Source organism: Alosa pseudoharengus, unplaced genomic scaffold (genome assembly GCF_046254945.1).
Source record: "Alosa pseudoharengus isolate Yale_2024_CS ecotype anadromous, Long Island Sound unplaced genomic scaffold, YU_APseudo_1.1 YU_APseudo_1.1_scf_1, whole genome shotgun sequence".
Taxonomy (NCBI): Eukaryota; Metazoa; Chordata; class Actinopteri; order Clupeiformes; family Clupeidae; genus Alosa; species Alosa pseudoharengus.
The window spans coordinates 55,254,927-55,275,308 of NW_027468564.1; the positions used below are offsets into that span (position 1 = coordinate 55,254,927).

General features: G+C 42.4%; 1 protein-coding gene across 7 annotated transcripts in view; it reads left to right on the top strand.

Moving 5' to 3' along the window:
• The first annotated feature begins 1,521 nt into the window (after nt 1-1,521).
• rptor (regulatory associated protein of MTOR, complex 1) overlaps nt 1,522-20,382 on the top strand; it is a 150,209-nt gene continuing 131,348 nt past the window's right edge. For 6 of the 7 annotated variants that reach the window (XM_076293476.1, XM_076293504.1, XM_076293520.1 and 3 more), the window contains exons 1-2: nt 1,999-2,175; nt 5,919-6,093. In XM_076293476.1, coding sequence (XP_076149591.1) covers nt 2,174-2,175; nt 5,919-6,093 — 177 coding nt within the window. In that variant the 5' untranslated portion in view covers nt 1,999-2,173. Of the gene's footprint in view, nt 1,949-1,998; nt 2,176-5,918; nt 6,094-20,382 lie in introns of those variants that run through there. The other variant, XM_076293483.1, reaches the window with a different exon arrangement.

The window sequence follows — 20,382 nt, forward strand, 5'->3', positions numbered from 1 at the left end:
ATCCCGCGCGGAGCGGAGTGGACGGGGGGCTGGGGGCCGGCGGGTGGACAGGGGACAGGCCCGGCCACCGCGTGTCCCTGGCTGCGCTCCTCGGGTTTGTCAGATTAAACAGGAAAGTGGCAGAGACAGTAGGAGAGCCATCAGTCCCCTCCACGCTCAGGCATTTATCTTCCCCACTGAGGGCCCGTCCTGCTCTTAGGAGACAGAAGCAAGCACAGATCCAGAAAGCACACCAGAGTGTGCTGCATGTGTTTATTACTGTAAAGTGGAGTCAGACACATTATCCTTTACTGCAGAGAATGTATGTTGTTTTTAATAAAATACGACGCAAACACGTGTGGGCAGGTCTGTTTTCCATATGTATACATTTCTGATCCAGTGAATGAAGGAATGAGATCATCATACCATTGGTTGGGAAATTGAGAACTCTGCATAAAATGTCAAAAAATGATTACCACAATATGTTCAGTTTTGAACGGGAGTAATATGTGACTGACTGAGCCCTTATGATCTGAGTCATTCATGTATGGTCTCTTCACAAACTTAGAAGTGAAAGCGCTAAAATGAACCACGCATTGCTATTTTTGTTTTCAGATGACAAATGCCTCTCATCTATTCACACTGACAGATGGATGTGTTTCGTCCTTTTGTTAATTCATTTGTTCTTTTGTCCCCTCCCTGTCTTCCTCCTCTCCTTCAGCACAAGCAGATCTGCAGCTCCTGCTGGTTGAGCGATGAGTTTGGAGCCAGACAGCAGAGGAGATCTGGGACGAGGCAAAGACACGGCACCTGTTCAGCTGCAGAGAAACCACACCTCGCACCACTCAATGAACACAAACACAAACATATTGAATCTTATTTCATCTGAGGGTCAGACCAAATGGACAGATTTTTCTGTTTTTTTGTCTTCACTTCTTAATGTCTGTTATTGTTAATAAATGTTTTCTTTGATTTTAATAAATAGCCTACTTTTTGAATAGAAGTTGAAGGCTGCAGCATTGTCCTAACTGTTCTTGAGCACTTCATTAATTATAATTATTATTATTTAAATTACACTGACGAGAACATCTGAAAAAATGTAACCCCGGCACTATGGAGGAATGTAGCTATTTCCTGTCATGAAGAATAGTCACATGAAAACAGTTTAGATATTTTTTGTAACCCCACTTGTTGAATCATAAATGTTGAAAGATGTGATTTTCTATTGCTATAACTTGGTCCTAACATTCCATTCACACGTTCAGAAATCAGGACATAGGCTAGGCGAATTCATTCAATTGGCAAGGCCATGAGCAGCTTATGGGCTACCGGTATATTGCCCTACAGTGCACGGGATCTCTCGGAAATTCTTCAGTGACAGTAAGGTCATCTCTGTCAAGAAGAAATTGGGTGTCAGTGATGGACACATGACTGTCCAGCCACTACTGACCGCCACTGAACGTGGTGACGTCATTGTTGACACTCTCACTTTCAGTACCTCCCTGAATGCCACGGTGCATTCTGGGTCAATCCCAAGATGGCGGCGCCCTTGCGCAAGTGCTGAGAAAGTGTCTCTACAGAGAAACTGTGAGAAATATCAGGTTTGCTGCACATTTTTAGTGTCATCTGATTGTGAAAGGTGATAGCAGGTGCACAAAACGAGATCCACGACCGAGCCATCGATTGCAATAACAGCGCTTGGCGTGGCTCTGGCAGAACGTCCGTGCGAAGATGGGCCTCCATCCGAGCCCCTACCCCTAGCGAAAAGTGGACGGGGGGAGAACAATCGCAGATTTCCCTGCAAACACATCCCGGTCGAACTTGGACTTGACGGCTTTCACTTTTTGCAGAAATTGTGGACGCTGCCATATAACTTGCTAACGGGAGTTATCTGCGCGACCGCCTCTGTCATCGTTCGGAGAAGCAGGAGTTCCCCAGCTCGTGGTGTGCAGATAACAGCCGCGCCAAGGTCCGTTTCTGTCAGTGGTCGAAAAGCGCCATTAACGTCATGTCTTTCCCGTGAGAAGTTGTCATGTGTGGTTGCCAACAGGCAGTTAACATACGCCGTACATCTTTTATATTATTCTTCTATAAACACACATAGAAGAGTTGGGCTTGTAGTTAGCTCACCGGCTAACCAAGCTAGCGAATTGCATGTCGCGATGGTCCAAACAACATGCCATAGAGCTGTCGAATGTGGGTTTGCTAATTGGTGTAATGAATGCTGTATTTTGTATCATGGTGTTAGGTTAGCTGGTAAATATATTATTGTCTTGTCCAACTAAGCGATGTGAGGTTGTAGTAACAAACTAGCATAGATGATTTACGTTACTGTCCAGCTGGAAGTGTGCATGACTTTGTTTTGGCTGTAGGCAGCCTACTGTCATAAATCAGGCAACAGGCGTTGATTCAGTTGCTTACGTAGTATTATTGGCCTACAGACTTTTCATAGCTTGTTACATTTACCTGCTTGAAATAGAATATTTATATATTTCAGCAACCAAATGGTGAAGTTGATTAACGTTCGGTGTAAAATTCACTCTGAGGTCAAGTGAATAGTTGACCTACCAGAGGATATCAGAAATTCACAATCCCCTAAACGTGTCCACTCAGTCACATGTTTAAGTTAGCATTCTTTGAGCAATGGCATACATTCTTCAGCTGAAATCTGTTAATTAGTTTGTCCTGATTTTGCAAGAATTGAGTTTGCTGAGAGAATGTGTGGTATGTCGTCAGTCATTAGGCAGCACGTGTAGTTTGTATTTTGCAATGTGCAGATCGTGTGATTTTGAATGTACTCTTTTTCTTTTATTGTAGCAACTGCATCAATCGTTTGGATGAACACATTAACTAATTTGTTATAGGACATGCTAGTTTCTCTAATTCTGTTTGGTAGGCTATGTTTGTTGAGGGGAACTTTAAATTGGTGATGTATCTCTCCTGGAATACATAGAAATTTGGAATATCTAGCTGTTGCTTCTTTGTTGGGCACTATAATGCCCATGTTATCTACATGAGAGTATCTGATGATGTAGGCATAGACCACAGTGTTGCCATTAGGCTGTCCTATCAGAATATACAGTAGGAAGGGTATAGTGCAGTAGATTACCTTGATGTACCTCTCCTGGCCAGTGAAAGTGTTATCAGGCTAGGTAACTAATATGCTCTTACTGAAGATATGAATAACTAGGAACATCACTCAGATGCATAGCTGTACTGAGTATGTAAGAAAATAGCATAGCAGCCCCAGACACAGTCATCACTCATAATACCAAATGTGCCTGTATTGAAAACAGCAATGCAAAGTAGGCCTGCAAGTAGGGTTGGGTATCGTTTCAATTTGAACGATTCCGATTCCAATTCCGATTTCTTATTTCGATTCCGGTTCCTAACGATTCTCGATTCCGATTTTTTTTTAAAGGCAGGGTCAAAAAAAGTTTAGGATATTTTAAATGAGCTAGCTAACCAACGGTCTTTCTCAGGGTATCTGCACATTTTCCAAGTGCAAATTTAAAGACTTTTAAAGACCTTTTCAAGACATCTAAATGAAAATTAAGACTATACCACAGCAAAAAGATATATAAGACTGTTTAATGCAATAGTTTTTTTTTCCTACTAATTTTAACCCCCACCCCATTTTGGATGTCTACAGAAGTTACCAAAAATATTTTGGCGAAAGAAAATAATTGTGTGTGAATTACCTTCACAGCTATAAATGCCCAATTTTAGGGTCTGGACTGCTTGCTTTTGAAGCTGGCTGTACTGTACATATTTGGTTTTGCTTACTGCTGAGGCTGTTCTTCACCTGTGTCTGTAGTAGCCTAGGGCTACTTGCCAAAGACATGTGCACTGGACTGGATTCCCTTAAATATTTTTTTCAAAGTTAACTAAGCTATTTACATATTTTAATAAGCCTACTTTATATAATTTACTATGTGCATCTATTGTCCATATGCAGCACAGCAAATTAAAGTTAATCCACTACTTTACATTTTGCATACCAGTTGTATCTAAACCAACCAAAGCTTGACTGAAACATTGTAAAACCATTGACTTGTTTTTAATTAATTAAGAGACAGGTCCTCTTCGCATGATCCTGCTGAAAACTGCTGGTTTCATCTCAAGCACGCACGTTATGAACGCACGTATTTTTATGTAGCAGTCGCCGACATTCAAAGCATATGCGGTTATATTTCACAACTTTTGCTAAGTAGGCCTAGCCTACTGGGAAACGCTGGCAAGCAAGCTGCTGGCAGATATTACAGGTAGGCTATTATAACTTAAGACAGATATTTTCTTCCCTATGCTAGGCCAGCAACACACGCTGGAAAGATGCAAACAGATCAACTTAACATACCGGTATACAGTATTTCCTCCTGATTGCGAAGCACTGCACATAATTTCACCAGCAGTCTTCGCGTCCATAGTTTGTGAAACGATGCTGCGTCCGAGCAAAGACTTTAGATGCCAAGCGCAACTCCAAAAAGGAGAACAAATAAACGTCCGGCTTGAGGCTGCGCCGGACGCCGGACAGGGCTTTTAAAATCCATATGTCCGGCCTAAATTCGAACATATGGCCAACCTATCGCTAACTGGCTTACCAACTCTTTCTCCCGCTCATTCTACCGTAGGCTCCCTCATTCCACGTAGGCTACCCTGTCTATCTCTCAGGCCTCAGCTACACCACGAAAACGCCAGGCATATTATTTTGTACATAGGCCTACTGTATTATTACCGTTTTCACACCTTTAACCAAACCCGTGAAAAACATCTTCACTCTGCAACCACTACACTTCCTCCCGTAGCCTAATAGCCTATCACGTATACAATTGCGTTTTAAATACACGAAACTGGATGGAGACATCACTCGCTCTCTTGCACTCGCTGGCGGTCCCATACGCACATTTAATACCTCTCTTTCGAAAATTCAGTTGTAGCCTATTTAAGACTTTTTAAGGATCCTCGGGAACCCTGCTTTCTGAATGAAATAGTCTGACCTTCTCCATGAATTTTAATTCTATTAACTATGCGCTTCTTCGTTGGTGTTCAGACGTTTCTTCTTCCTGTCGGCAGACTGGGAATCGAAAGTAGGAATCGAAATTTAAACTTTTGAACGATTCCGGGAAAATCGCAAAGATAGTCCCGGTTCCAACCAATACTCGATATTCGATACCCAAGCCTACCTGCAAGTAACGATTATTTTCATAGTCGATTAAACTATTGATAATTTACTTGATTAATCACTTTGTTGCTTGATTGATAAAATTTCAGATAATGTTGAAATAAATCAGTGTTTTACCAAAGTCCAAGATTGGCCTATGCCCTCAAATGCCTTGTTTTATCCACATGCCAAAGATAGTTTAGTGTCATAAGGTGGGTTTCCATTAACCCTCAAAATGTGCAAATCTAAATTGCGAAATGAAAAATTATCAATGGAAATGGGTGAATTCAGAAAAAGAAAAAAATGCAAAAATGTGCTCATATGCGTCTGGAAGGAAAGACAAGTTGCAGCACAATATGGTCCCCGGCAGTAAATATCACGGCACCTTAAGCCCTGGTTTGCAGCGGTGTGTGGTTTACTTCTCTGAGGCGGTGCTGACAGAAACTTTACGCGTGTGGACCCTAGCCCTGAGTTCAAACCGTTAGGCCTTAGTAAAGGGGACCAGGCTTCTCATCATAGTTCTCATCATAATTTAAGCCATAAGCGTTCAGAAATCTGGCCTCACTATACAGAAGCTATAAAGTAGGGCTAAACTGCACAGAAGCAGGGGAGTCTGGCTTCACAGTGTTGGTGAATGGGGTCTCATTATGCCACCTCACTAGTCAGGCCTGACCATGCTGACCTCTGATCTGCATTGTGGACCCCCTGTAGAGGATTTATTGTAGAGTTATAATTAGTGACCCCCAGTAACCCTGACCCTCTTGACCCCCATCCACAGGGCCCTGATGAAAATGGACACGGAGCTACTCCACTCCCCTGTAGTGGGACTGGCGGAGGAGGAGGAGGCCGACATGAGCGACTGGAACCTGCCGCTGGCCTTCATGAAGAAGCGCCACTCGGAGAAGATTGAGGGCTCCAAGGCGTTGGCACAGAGCTGGAGGATGAAGGACAGGGTGAGGCATCCATCTTTCTTTTGATCATCTTTGCTTACTGATGCTCTGTGGCTTTGCATTTTTTGAGCTGGTGAGGTTTAAATTTGTCCAACAATGTAGATTCATGTCTTTAATGGCTATGGGGAGAATATCTTTCCTATTAATGGCCGGTGTCATGGAGCCTGGCTGCTGCTGTTAAAGTGACATTACAAAGTAAACAAATATCAGTCTGTTAGAACTTCCAGGTGTACACTTGAACTCTTTTTCTTTTTGAAGTGGCTTGTGTTGTTTTGACAACTTTGTAATGGAACTTTTGGCAGTTATTGCAACTTACATAATTGCCCATTTCACTCTATGATCAGGTACTCTTTCTTTGAAAAGAGCACTTCTCCTCCTCGAGAAGATATCAGGGGCTTTTATCTGCTCACTTGAGTTCCACTCTGCTCAAAAGACAAATGGAGTTCTGGGCGGTCTTCTCCTGGCCATGTTTCTGTGTTCATTACAGTGTGGAGATTTAGTGCTTTGTTTTCTCACATGGAAGCTAAACTGCCCTGGCTTTGGTGGTGTTCCAACTGGAGTCATAAATCTTCTGCGTCTGTCTAATATAGCCCTATTCCGATGTATAATTCTGTGTTCTCTGTCTGTGTTGTCTGTCTGGGGGATTGCTAAGACTACTGTCAGATTTCCATCTGTTTGTGTTTGTGGGAATACCAACATTGACTTCTCTCAATACATTGGAATCGCATAAAAATGCTCTGTTGTGTTTGTTTAGCTGACGCACCTGAAGGCTTTATTGAATGGCAAGTTGTCTATTGAGTACTTGTAGTCCTTGCCATCAGCTGGGTCATTTAAAAGCGAACCTTCATACACAGTATGGAGCTCTGGACCTTAAACCTACACAGCTAAGTAAAACATTAAATCCCTACTTTTTATCTTCACTGAGCAGACTCATTATGGAGTTCTGAAGCTATTTGTTTAGATGAATGATTAGATGAGTTTTTGGGCACAGCTTAGTGTTGGTTACTGACTCTTTATGAACGGATCACTCATTTTGCATTAGCACTTGGTGTCAGGAGGCTTTTTGTTCAGTGTTAATTTAGCATTTTGTACAAAATCTATGCCTTAAAGGAAGAATGTCAGGGAGTTCATCATGGGAGTGGTGACAGGTAGCTTCCCCTGCCCAAGTGTTTGCTACCCCCTCCCCTCCAGCTTCCCATCCTTCCCATCATGCACCAGTGCTGTACTACATCACTGCTAATTAACTGCACTGTATCTGAACAGAGTGATACAAGCTGTGCATTTAAGCAACTGTCATATGAAATAAGGAGCCTAAGCCTTACTTGACTGAACTAAGCTTCAACCACCGGCGCTATATTGACAGTCTCTGGTCCGTCTTTGTGTCACCGTCTTGCCTCTCCTCCCTTCTGTTTCTATTTCTGGGAAATGAAACTCTGGCAACAGAGTAGCCCACACAGCCACTGAGTGGGTGATCTCGGTTGGCGGAATGCATTGAGCAAAGAGAGACTGCATCTGTACTTTTACCATTTATGTGACACTACAAAAAATTCTTATCTTTTTCATGCAGACACAGGCAATACAGATCACAAGTGGGTGGGGGTTGGGGGTCTGGGCTTGGGCCTGCATAGCATCTGTGTGATTCATTAGTGGTGGACTTTACAGGGATTCCAGGCAAAAGGTGGAGAAGCCCCTCATGTGACTATGGCCCATTGAGGAGGGGATGAATGATGCATGGCATCATGGGAAATCAGGATGGCACGGAGCAACGCTAGTCGATACGAATTACAATGAGGGGCTGGTCCAGAGCTTCTCTATCGCAACACACATTGCTCATGTTGCAGGTGTGTTGTGTGTGTGTGTGTAAAGGAATTGCATGCCCTTGGCTTCCCCCGAGTTGTATGCTTGTTGACCATTCCTCAGAAAGGCCATTGACTCAGTGCTGCTGTGTCAACAGAGCAAAAGAAACCCAGTGGATGATGCATGTGTGGGCTTCTGCAATAGGCTGCTACTCTCCCGCTGTAATTCCTGAAGCTGAAGGGGGACAACTGGGCAGGCCTGGTTGAAACCCACATCCGGGCGGCTTAGTCTGATCATGGATTATCCCTAAAAGGGGCAGAGAATACCACCAGTCAGTATTGTTCACACCTCTTGTAAAGAAATGGGTTTCCTAATCAGCAGTTCATTTTTGCACTTTTTTGTTGGCATGTTAATTAGCTGGGAGGTGTTGATAAAAAGAAGTTTTAGTGCATAGACTACATGGATTGCATTTGATTTCCTCAGCACAAATGCAGAATAATCCCGTAAAAGTATGCGTGATCAGGGCTCCAGAGTGCGACCAATTTGGTCGCATATGCGACCTAATTTTTCAGAAGTGCGACTAAAAAAAATCGGAGGTCGCACCGGTGCGACCAGCTATTCGAGAGAGGAAAAAGTGTCCGCATTGAAACTCTACCTTTGCTTCAATAACAGACACATATTTGGCCAATATCGTGGTTTAAACAAATCACAGATAGTGAAGGGCGGGACCTCCCCTCTGATTGGCGGTGGCAGTGCCTGTGTGTAAATTTGAAAATGTGTGTGCTGCAGAGAGAGAGAGGGAGGTCAGAGACCCGTCAGATAAACAGAGTGGATGTAGTTGCATACAGTGTGGTCACATAGGCCGAGATAAATGTCCCCTCTCCCCACTGCCTTTCAGCGGCTGGCAGCAGCAAACCGATCAGACGAGCCCGAGATGATGATCAAGTTTATCGTTGCCTACGATAGGCCTAGTGAAACTTCCCTTCACCAAGTTAAGTCCGAAATAATTATTCACCAGAAAAATAGTTTGAACGTAAAGCCGACGTACAGGAATGCCACTTGCGCCACATTTATAGGAGTCATTGCAGATGAAAATACGTCTTAAAATTGTGAACAATGCATACAAGGCCTTCGTGAACGACAGAGATACAGATATCGCCGAAAAGGAGTGTGTCATTGACCGCAGTTACATGCAGGGAGTAACCCGGTTTTCAACAGCAATATTCGTTTTGCGCGCGAGTTGTGTAAACTCATTCTGATGGCATCAATCAATTTAATCCGGTATTTGGAGCAAACCGAACATCGCTGCTACATTTAAAGCCCGAATATTCCCTGCATGTATACAGTGGTCATTGTGTACGGTGAATTGAATGGACACATTTAGATCGAGCATGGCAAGTCATTGCAATAGCCTATAATAATAGGCCTACCATTTCGTTACTGCATTAACCATGTTCTTATTGAAAATGTAAAAATACTAAAATTAAAAAGTAAATTGCATTGTGGCGCTGTCAAATGATTATTGCAATCATCATTGCAAAATCACATAAAAATCCCCCAGGCTACTTGGAACATCTCTTTAAATTGTGCTCAAATACATTTCTATGGAAGATGCTAGCATGGCGAGCTGGTTTAGCCAAGGCCTAAAGATCATGAAGGATAGTATGTAAAACATTGAGCCATGAGATGTGCAGTTTGAAGCCCTTAAAAGACGTGCACTGTTAATTTACTCACTGTTATTTTTATTTAATACATCTTGAGATGTTTTAAGTTTTAATTTCAGCTCAGTGAAGCACTTTAAGCACCAGCACTTCATTAAGTTACTTTTCTTGTAGAATTGTAAATCTTAAGTCATAGGACAACCTATATAGGACAGTAATTAAGGAAAAAAAGTGAACCTGCTGCGGTGTTAAATGCAATGTGGTTGAAAATTTGGGTGCACCTAACTTTTGTGCTGGTGCACCTAAGAAAAAAAGTTAGGCGCACCAGTGCAACCAGTGCAAAAAGTTAGTCTGGAGCCCTGGTGATTGTAGTATGGATTTTTTTGTGAGTGAGAGCGCTGCATTGGTTTTTAATAGTACCTGTGAGGTTTTTTATTGAAGTCCACGGTTTTGCTATTCTTATATTTCAAGGACATGAAGCCTTTAGTCATTCTTTGCCATCGCTTGCGCCTCACCCACTTGTTCAGAATTTCACTCTGTTGTGGACCTCAGGCTAGACACATATCCTGGGTGCATATGTCAGGTGGGTGCAGACTGTGGACGCCGCCGTTTGAATTTTCTGTTTGCAACCTGTAATTCTGAGTTGCCAAAAGGCATGCTTTCTATTGGAAACCAATGACACTGACTCCAAATGTTATACTGCTTCCAATATTGCAGTGTTTCCTCCAGAAACTACTTCGTCATTGTCAGACACCTACTTGATATTTCATTACACCCCTAATCAGACACAAAAAGGAAACGTAGAAAAGATTCAAACAGAATTCAATGTCAAAGCACTAAAATATTTCTTGTGTGTCTGTTCTTTGTGTTCTCCCCTTCCGTGGGGGACATTGTAATGAAGGGGTGCAATGGATAGTCCTAATTAGTTTCTTTCTGTGGGCCTTTCTTTCTGGATTCAATGTTGTAAATCCCCTCAATCTACAATTCTACTTCACCTGCTCCACTCCCTAGTTCTTGGGCTCACTTGTCCTGTTTCCAGCGCAGCGTCTCCCACTCCAGCCAGCGGCACTTTGAGGGGCTGATTGGTGTTCTGGGCTCTTGGCTTCAGCTTGATCTGGCCCTAAGTCTCTACAGGGCTTTGCCAGCAGAAGATGGAGGAAACCTGCCAACCCTGTTTCAGCTGTGGGCACCACCGGCTTGACTGAAGCTCTGCTCGCCCACTTGGGGTTGGTCTTGGGTGTTGCAGTGTTAGTGTGGGGGATTTGATGATGCTCCCCTAGCGGGCTGTTTGGTGTGCATTCAGACACTGTGGCATCCACTATAGGGTCTACACAGAAGCCCTGAGAGGTGTGGATGGGGCTAAGATACATGTAGCGCCAGAGAACTTCACCGTTATGATATATAACCCAGATCAAGTGCAGAATGGTTAATCCTGGATAGTAGCGTGAACCATTCCCCTGCTATATTGTGGCTGTGGCTTGGGCTGGTGAAAAGTTGACTTCCATGTTCAAGATGACATCCTCAGATGTCCTGTTTTGTCCACACCCAAACATTCAGTTTACTGTTGCAGAATATTAAAGAAACTAGAATGGAAGCTGGAATCAGAGAATATTATTTATTTATTTTTCCTGAAAAAGTCAGACCAGTTACTCAAAGAATACTTAAACCATTATCAAAACAGTTTGTGGTGAATTTAATAGTTGGTTGCTAACTTACAAACGACAAACAATTAAACAATTCTTGCAGCTTGTGGGTCTGTATGTGATATTTAGTTTTTTCATGTTTTTGTTTTCAGGTATGAATTTTAGAAACACTGAAAGAAACTCACAGTAGTAGCCCATTATGTGGTTGGTCATTTTAGGAAACTCGATAAATCCTCATCTTCAGACTGATGTTTATTTTGATTGGTTCACCAACACTTGCCTTGCCTTGGTGAAAAGCCAAGCTGGTGATTGAGTCTTGTTTGGTCATTTGAGACCCTTTTCAGATTCTTTCTCTTTCTGTCATTCTCTTTCATGTCTCAGTCCTGACTCAGATGGAGATGGAGAGTGCCCCATGTTTTCATAATTGAGAGGAAGCGAAATGAAACTGAGCACGCTCCAAATCTGCAAGAACGAGCTGTCGACCCGGCACATATCTTTTTTTTTTTCACTTCCTGCTGAGCCGGCATGACCAAGGCGCTGTCGTAACCTGAACATGTGGTCAGGAAGCCCTAGATCTCACCGTTGCGTCTGCATGAACAACAATGTCCCTACCAGTTGCTTTTAAGCTTTTGGTTGTTAACCTCTCTCTCTTGTCATTGAATTGCCTCAATAACATATTTTATATTAATGCCCAGGAAATACTTTTAATTAATTTTTAAATGTAAGCAATACATTTTTAACCATAATGAATATTTTTTAGCGTAATGAAATATGTATAATAATTTCTAAATATCTAAATAAAACAGAAACTTTAACTTTAACATGTCTACGAGGTCAACTCAAGTAGTGAGCTTGGTGCTCCGTGTTGCTCCCAGCTCTGAGTTGGCTTATGTTTGTGCCGTCTGAGGCGTTACCAGAGAAACGCTTAGATGGAGGATGGCTCAGCTGTTAAGGACTACACACGCCTGGCTGGTGGCTGAGGCGGAAGTGTGGTGGCTGAGAGGCAGGCAGGCGTTAAGGGCCACCTGATGCTCTCTGAGTGCTGGCGATGGCAGCCTCATCACGGGTCTATGACCCCAGCTGCTGGACCACACTGCCGGCCCACCTGTTGAGCAGGGACGCATGGATGTCGGGGCGAACCAAGTCATAAAAAATAACATTCTGATTCGTGGCGGGTGGGTCGCATGGAGATGGAATAAATCATTAATGTGTAAATGATTAACTATACTCTCTGAGATGTGAACATTTTTAAAAACATTTTCAAACTGTCAGGCACTAATTTGCAGACCCTCCTTAGGCTGCACAGTTGCGGGTATAATCAGCTGTGGAGGCAAAACATTCCAATGGAGGCAAAGCATATCCATGCGAAAATTCAAAAGGGAGAATTAAAAAGTCAAAGGGCAAAAGGAATAAAGAAAGGTTCTAACCAGGATGAATCAAGTGCTGGGTATGCATGGCAGCATGTGGTATATCAGCCACAAGACTGGTATAATAGTTTCAAATCACTCTCTGGGGCCAGAATGGGCTATATTAGTGATCCCAAAGGGGATCGTTATTTGATAGGTGTGCTTCTGCATCCTTCTAGAACACTAATAGTGCTCCAGACAGTGAAGAAAGATTCTAGAACACTTATAGTGATCCAGACAGTGAAGAAAGATTGTAGAAACAGTAATACGGCTCCAGACAGTGAAGAAAGATTCTAGAACACTAATAGTGATCCAGACAGTGAAGAAAGATTCTAGAAACAGTAATAGAACAATAATAGTGCTCCACACAGTGGTGGCCAAGCAGTAGATGGTTCAGCAGTCCTCAACAAGTTGAAACCTCTAATGTCTAAAACTTTAAATTTTTTCACAATTTCTGGGAAGATCTTTATCCTTCATCTTCATCAAAAAGAAACAAAAAAGAAAATGTTCAGGGTGCCAACATGTACAAGTGTACCAAGTTTTATGCTTTTATGAAAAAGTGATAATTTCAGCTGAAATTTGACACATATTACCCTGACTGAGCGAGGAGCTGAGTGACTGACCGAGAGAGGAGAGAGTTCTGTGCAGTCTCCATTTTGACCACTTGTGTCTGTTGGACCGTGATTCCACTGAACAGGAGCACATAGCCACGGTTTGCTGTCTGATGTGGAAATAGTGCTGTGTAAGAACTATTTAATTGTGTTTAGCTGATTATGATCCATTACTGTACATTGTCTTGACATGCTCTAGACGTGATCTCAATTAAGTTTTTTGTCTTGCTCATTATTAACCTTTTTGTCTTGCTCATTATTAGATGAAGTCAATTATAGTGGGGAAGGCTCTATTGACAGGAGTGGCTTAATCTTTTAAATGACCAGGATCAGACTCAACTTACACAGACAAGTGAGGAAACACCACACCTAGCGTCTCTGTTTTAGCTTTGTGATGCACATATCGACATCACTGCTGTCCAGTTTTTTGCAATCAGTGTACTTTAAAATATGAATGACCCTGCTAAACAAAACGGCTTAGCGGATAGCTAGTGCTCGGCTTCTCTGTGATGTTCGAGAGTATTTACTGTTTGTGACACCCCAAGCAAGAGACCAGGAATCCGTGAGGAATTTATTCATAGCCTAAAACTAATGTGTTTGTTTGTTGTAATTGAGCATGAATTAAAGAAAACAGTCAGAGAATGAAGAAATGTGCACACAAATAGACAAACAACAGGTGCATCACCATAAATGTATCTGCAGCATAATCGAGGCGTGAAATCCATGGCTCCTCCTGCCTTAAATGTGCTTCCCCTTGGCTCCTAGTTGGCGTGCACTCTTCAGAGGAACTGCTGCTTTCTGTTTTGCATGCTTTCTTCAGAGGAACTAGTGGTTCTCTCGCTCTCTCCTCTCTGTCTTTCTTGCCCATGGGACTACTAACCCATACACACACACACACACACACACCCTTGTCTGTGATGTCTACATCCTCACAAACACAGAGAAATATCAAGCACAGTAATTGGCTTACCTCTCTTGGCTCTATCTGCTTCAGCCACCCTGTAGCTTCTACAACACACGCACTACATTTGAGCTCTGCTCTCCCTCTCTCTCTTCCTCTCTCTCTCTTTTTTCAATAAGAAGACATCTTAATTTTTTTGCAGAAGGCATTATTAAAATGCACCCACTGCTTTTTATAGTGCCCTGTTCTTTGCAGACTAATGCTAGTGTGTATTCTGTGGGGGTTAATTTTCACATGTTTGTGTACGTTAAGGAGACATTTGTGGATGTACTGGCAGCAAAAGAGATTGTAAAGCATGTTTATTCTCTCAGGGCAGGACACAATTAACATTTAAAACAATTTAAATATATATATGCATATCTCCTCTTGGAAATCATTCTATTGTCATGGCAACCAAGTTGAGATACTCTGGAGAGAAGACCCACATAGAGCTGTTCCACATATGCTACAACAGACAAGGAATGTTAGTACAGTAATTAGTATCCTCTCCTGCATCTCTGTATAGCTGGAATCAGTTTTGCTTTACTTGAAACAATACAGCTAACACTTGAAGAGCTTAAAAGGTAAAAAAAAAGAATCAGCAAGATATTGGAAAAACATGGTGTCTTAAGACTAAAGCTGCGTGCGTGTGTGCGTGCATGTGTAGGCGAGAGAAGGCCAAGCGGGAGTGGTTGACGACTCCATTCCTGGCAGGGGTGGTAATCAATGCCTCCCTGTTTTAATAGCTTTAATTTATAGCCTTGCAAACAAATGGAATAATCACTGGGCATTGATCCGCTGGGCCAGAGGTGGGGGGAGGAAGGGCCTGAGTGTTTCACAGCCCTCAGGAGTCTTACCTTAATGACCGAATGAACACACACACACACACACACACACACACACACACACACACACACACACACACACACACACACACACACACACACACACACACACACACACACACACGGGTCCAGTCACAATTAGCCTGCCTCAGCCACTGGTAGGAGGGAATGTAAGATATCCTACAAAATAACTCGTCATCACCAATTAAATGTGATCTATAGCTGGAGAAAACACACTGAAGAAGTCATTGATGCCTTTTCCTGCTTTGGTGCATGATGTGAATGATAGCAGCTGAGGTTGTAGTTCCTCTTTCCTCCTCCCCTAAAGCAGCCCTCCATGGGCCTGAGAGGCTCTGGGACCTCACTGTTGAGCAGTGCTTTTGGACATGGTGCCATGTGCTTAAACTGCAGTGGGCTGAAGCGCAGCTGTGAAATGATCCTAGTCTTCATCCCATTCTCTCCCTCTCTCTCTCTCTCCCTCTTTCTCTCGCTCTCTCATTTTTATTTCTCTCACTCCGTCACTCTCTCTCCTGGTGGGTGTCCATCAACCTGCTTAATGTCCAATTGGAAATGGCAAATGAGAACATGAGTTATGGAGGCATTGAAAAAAAAAGAGAAGTTCAAATAGTTTGTATCGTAAATGTTATACGCTGGCGTGGTTTTCCAGACAAGTATCTCACAAAAAAACAATTTTTGCATCAAAGGGAACCCACCTTCTGTCTTTATCACACACACATACTCTCTCACATACACACACACACACACACACACACACATACTCACTCTCTCTCTCTCTCCCTTTCTCTCTCTCTCTCTCTCTCTCTCTCTCTCGCTCTGTGGGCTTGCTTGCGGGTGCCCTCCCTGGCCTCCCCCCTTCAGCCTGCTGGATTTATGGGATTATTGGAAATCCATGAGGCCAGGAGGCCTTTATTAAAATGTAATTTTGTTTAGGTCTCCTTTCAGATTAATGTTTACAGTAAAAACCAATAGTCAGGACCACCCACTTGATAAAGAGGCTGTTTTTGTGACGACAGGGTGAAGATGACCTGGGGTCGGCGTGGTGACAGTTGGCTCACTTGGCTCGACTGTCCTCATTTTCTCATTGTTTACTTTTCTTTATGCATGCGTTCTATCTCCATCATTCTTTACTTTCTTTATGCATGTGTTCTATCTCCATCATTGTTTACTTTCTTTATGCATGCGTTCTATCTCCATCATTGTTTACTTTCTTTATGCATGCGTTCTATCTCCATCATTGTTTACTTTCTTTATGCATGCGTTCTATCTCCATCATTCTTTACTTTTCTTTATGCATGCGTTCTATCTCCATCATTGTTTACTTTCTTTATGCATGCGTTCTATCTCCATCATTGTTTACTTTCTTTATGCATGCGTTCTATCTCCATCATTCTTTACTTTTCTTTATGCATGCGTTCTATCTCCATCATTGTTTACTTTCTTTATGCATGCGTTCTATCTCCATCATTCTTTACTTTTCTTTATGCATGCGTTCTATCTCCATCATTGTTTACTTTTCTTTATGCATGCGTTCTATCTCCATCATTGTTTACTTTTCTTTATGCATGCGTTCTATCTCCATCATTGTTTACTTTTCTTTATGCATGCGTTCTATCTCCATCATTGTTTACTTTTCTTTATGCATGCGTTCTATCTCCATCATTCTTTACTTTTCTTTATGCATGCGTTCTATCTCCATCATTCTTTACTTTTCTTTATGCATGCGTTCTATCTCCATCATTCTTTACTTTTCTTTATGCATGCGTTCTATCTCCATCATTGTTTACTTTTCTTTATGCATGCGTTCTATCTCCATCATTGTTTACTTTTCTTTATGCATGCGTTCTATCTCCATCATTGTTTACTTTTCTTTATGAATGCGTTCTATCTCCCGTCTCTACCCGACTACATTTATCTATAGCTGAGTGGATCGCTCCTCTCCCCGGACCGTAAAGCCTTGCTGAAGAATTAATTATGTCAGCAATTAATTTGAATTCCCAGTGGGCAGAATAAAGGATTGAATGGTGCAGTGGTGTGTGAAGTTTTTAAAAACTTTAAATAGATCTATTTAAAATATATACAAAAAACTGAATGTGAGATAGTATAATTGCTAACTGCACCACATTTCCCTCTTTGCAGTGAGGTATTTTGTCCATAAAAATAAATGTATCAGACATAAACCATACCATAAACTGTCCTAGTCACCATGTCATTCTGCAGAGCCATGTGGAAAAGCACCCTTAACTCTTAACTCTCTTCAGTATATCCTATCTTTGAATGTCTCCTTCTTGTCAACCAGGGGGGATACAGTACAGTACAGTACAGCCTTAAGATGTTGCAGTTATGACATTAATGATAGAGAGAATAGAGAGAGTGGTGAATAAAGAGAGAGAGAGAGAATAGAGAGAGTGGTGAATAAAGAGAGAGAGAGAGAACACAGAGTGGTGAATAAAGAGAGAGAGAGAGAGAGAACAGAGAGAGTGGTGAATAAAGAGAGAGAGAGAGAACAGAGAGAGAGAGAGAGAACAGAGAGAGTGGTGAATAAAGAGAGAGAGCACTGCAAAAACTGCTTATCTAACAAAATCTAACCAAGTGTTATTAATCTTATATCAAGATAAAACAAACTAGTTGGTATTGTTTTCAGTATAAAGAGACTTACCTAGTGCTTTCTTGTGAAAACATTTGACTTAATTTAAAAAAAGATTAACTTATTTTAAGACATCTCATCCTGAAAACAAGCAAATTTGTCTGCCAGTGCGTTAAGCAAATTTGTCCTAAAAACAAGCAAATTTGTCTGCCAGTGCATTGAGCAAATTTGTCTTGATAAGACTCCTTAAAATAAGTCAAAGTCTTCTTAAATTAAGTCAAAATGTTCTTTTCAGAGGGCGCTAGGTAAGTCTTTTCATACTAAAAACAATACCAAATAGATTTTTTAATCTTAATATAAGATTAATAACACTTGGTTAGAATTCATTTTTTGCAGTGAGAGAACAGAGAGAGTGGTGAATAAAGAGAGAGAGAGAACAGAGAGAGTGGTGAATAAAGAGAGAGAGAGAGAGAATAGAGAGAGTGGTGAATAAAGAGAGAGAGAGAGAGAGAATAGAGAGAGTGGTGAATAAAGAGAGAGAGAGAGAACAGAGAGAGTGGTGAATAAAGAGAGAGAGAGAGAATAGAGAGAGTGGTGAATAAAGAGAGAGAGAGAGAGAATAGAGAGAGAACAGAGAGAGTGGTGAATAAAGAGAGAGAGAAAGAGAATAGAGAGAGTGGTGAATAAAGAGAGAGCCGTCACAAGCATTGGACATGTCATGTTGGAGCTGATTAGGTTTGGCACCCGACGACAAATTGGTTATCGCCATTGAGCGGGAGACTTAATGGACTTCCCACCTGGCGGCCGTCAGAACTCAAATGTCACTCCTGCATCGGTGATGCACGACAACAACCTGCATTCGTCTCGATTATTGTCATGCAAATGGATTTTTAATGTGCCATTAATTGCCAGTGTTTGATGTTCAGTGGGAAGGAATAATATTGCCGTGTCATTAATTATGGCATTGCTGGTAATGGCCACCTTTCCCGTCCTCTCTGTCCTCATTTGCACATGCATCAGTCTCTCTATCCAACTGCTCTGGTGTTCAGCCTGCCCACATGGGAATTACTTTCATTCCCCAAATTAATATTAATAGTAACATCCCTCCTGCATGCTCCATTAATGTCAGGAATGGTTGAGGGATCCCAGTATTGTTACATTTGCCTAAAACGTCCACTCCAGATCAAAAACATTATAAGTAATATGGTCTATCTCTTAGGTAATAGTGATAGTAAGTTCTGTAGTGGCGCACGTATGTGACATGTCTCTGTCGTAAGGTTCTGAAATTCAACATGTTCCTGTGACATTTTTACTGTGCTGTGCAGGAGAATTTCTACTCTTGTCAGGTCCAAAGCCCTCAAGGCGTCACAGCTCATTGCAGGTGAAGCCTTAGATTTTCAAAAGGGCATTTCCCAACTCACCAGAGCTCAACTGAGCTCAAAACTGGAAACTAACCTTGTTTTTCTAGCCCTCAAATTCTCATATCAATCTGTTTATGTAGGTCCCTATGAATTTGGGACTCTACCTAGGTTGTTGAGGGCTCTGTGTGTTTGTTTATTGCTGTCCACTTAAGAGTTCTGCCTGACACATTTTCATGCGGACCGTCCTTATGACTGCATGTGATTCTGGATGTCTTTTTTGTGTGTACATAGCTGTCAGTCTACATTTGCCTTGTCTCTTGTTTGCCTTCTTTGAGAAGGTCATGTCACATCAGCGGTTAAATAAATAATGAGCCAGCTTGACGTGTGCGAGCGCAGCGCAGTGTTGCTCTCATGTCTAGTGTGTGTCACCTTGTAAATGGTCTTAAGTCTTAAAGAAGAGAGCAGTATTTCCGTCTGTCACACTCGTTTTTCCACTTCTTTTCCTCACTTTCTTTCTTTCTCTCTCTCTCTCTCTCTCTCTCTCTCTCTCTCCTGTCTCTCTCTCTCTCTCTCTCTCTCTCTCTCTCTTTCTTTCTCTCTCTCTCTCTCTCTCTCTCTCTCTCTCTCTCTGTCTCTCTCTCGTGTGTCCTTACTACTCTGTTTTACTCTCAGCGGACATGAGGTCCAACTGTGTCCCGCTGCCTGGCTGACCTTTGTCAGAGCTGCGGGGTGGAACTCCCATTAATTGCGAGGATAATTGCTAGATGGCTGCCCTGCGCTCTGGTCTCTGCACCTCCTCAAGCAGTGGGCTTTGGCAGAGTGACTAATATGTAGGCTAGTTTGACAGCACAGAAGAACACACTCACTGATTATCCAGTCTGTTTGCCTGACCCCCCCCCCCCCCCAAAATAGACTAGTGAGCTTTATTAGCGCTCACGTTCTTTGGCAGGAAGGACAGCCAGCAGTTATTTTATAGCCTTTGCTAATCGCACAGTGTTCTCTGTTTGGAACGCTGTATGATTGGGATTGTGTGAGGCCTGTTTCTGTGTACATCTTCAAAGCCAGTGTTTTGTTCTTGGAACAGAGGAAGGGTTCTTGGAACAAAATATACTGTGACATCAGTGCCGCTCCATGAGCAGGAAATCTAGTGTTTTTAGAAAACAGGAGTTAGTGGAAGACGATGCCCTCCCCGATATCTGCATCCTCATTTTCTTAGAATCCCTTATTTTCCCCAGAAGTCCTCCTCCTCCTCCTCCTCCTCCTCCTGCGACTGCTGTCCGCTAATGAAGCCCCAGCGCTTTCCCAGTTCTGGGCTGTTGATTCAGCTGTAAACCTGACAGAGCTCTGGAGTGAGGGCCACTAAAGACTTTGTAAATGGCCAATCTGTGGCCGAGCGTCACGCCTGTCACCCTCCAACCGGGCG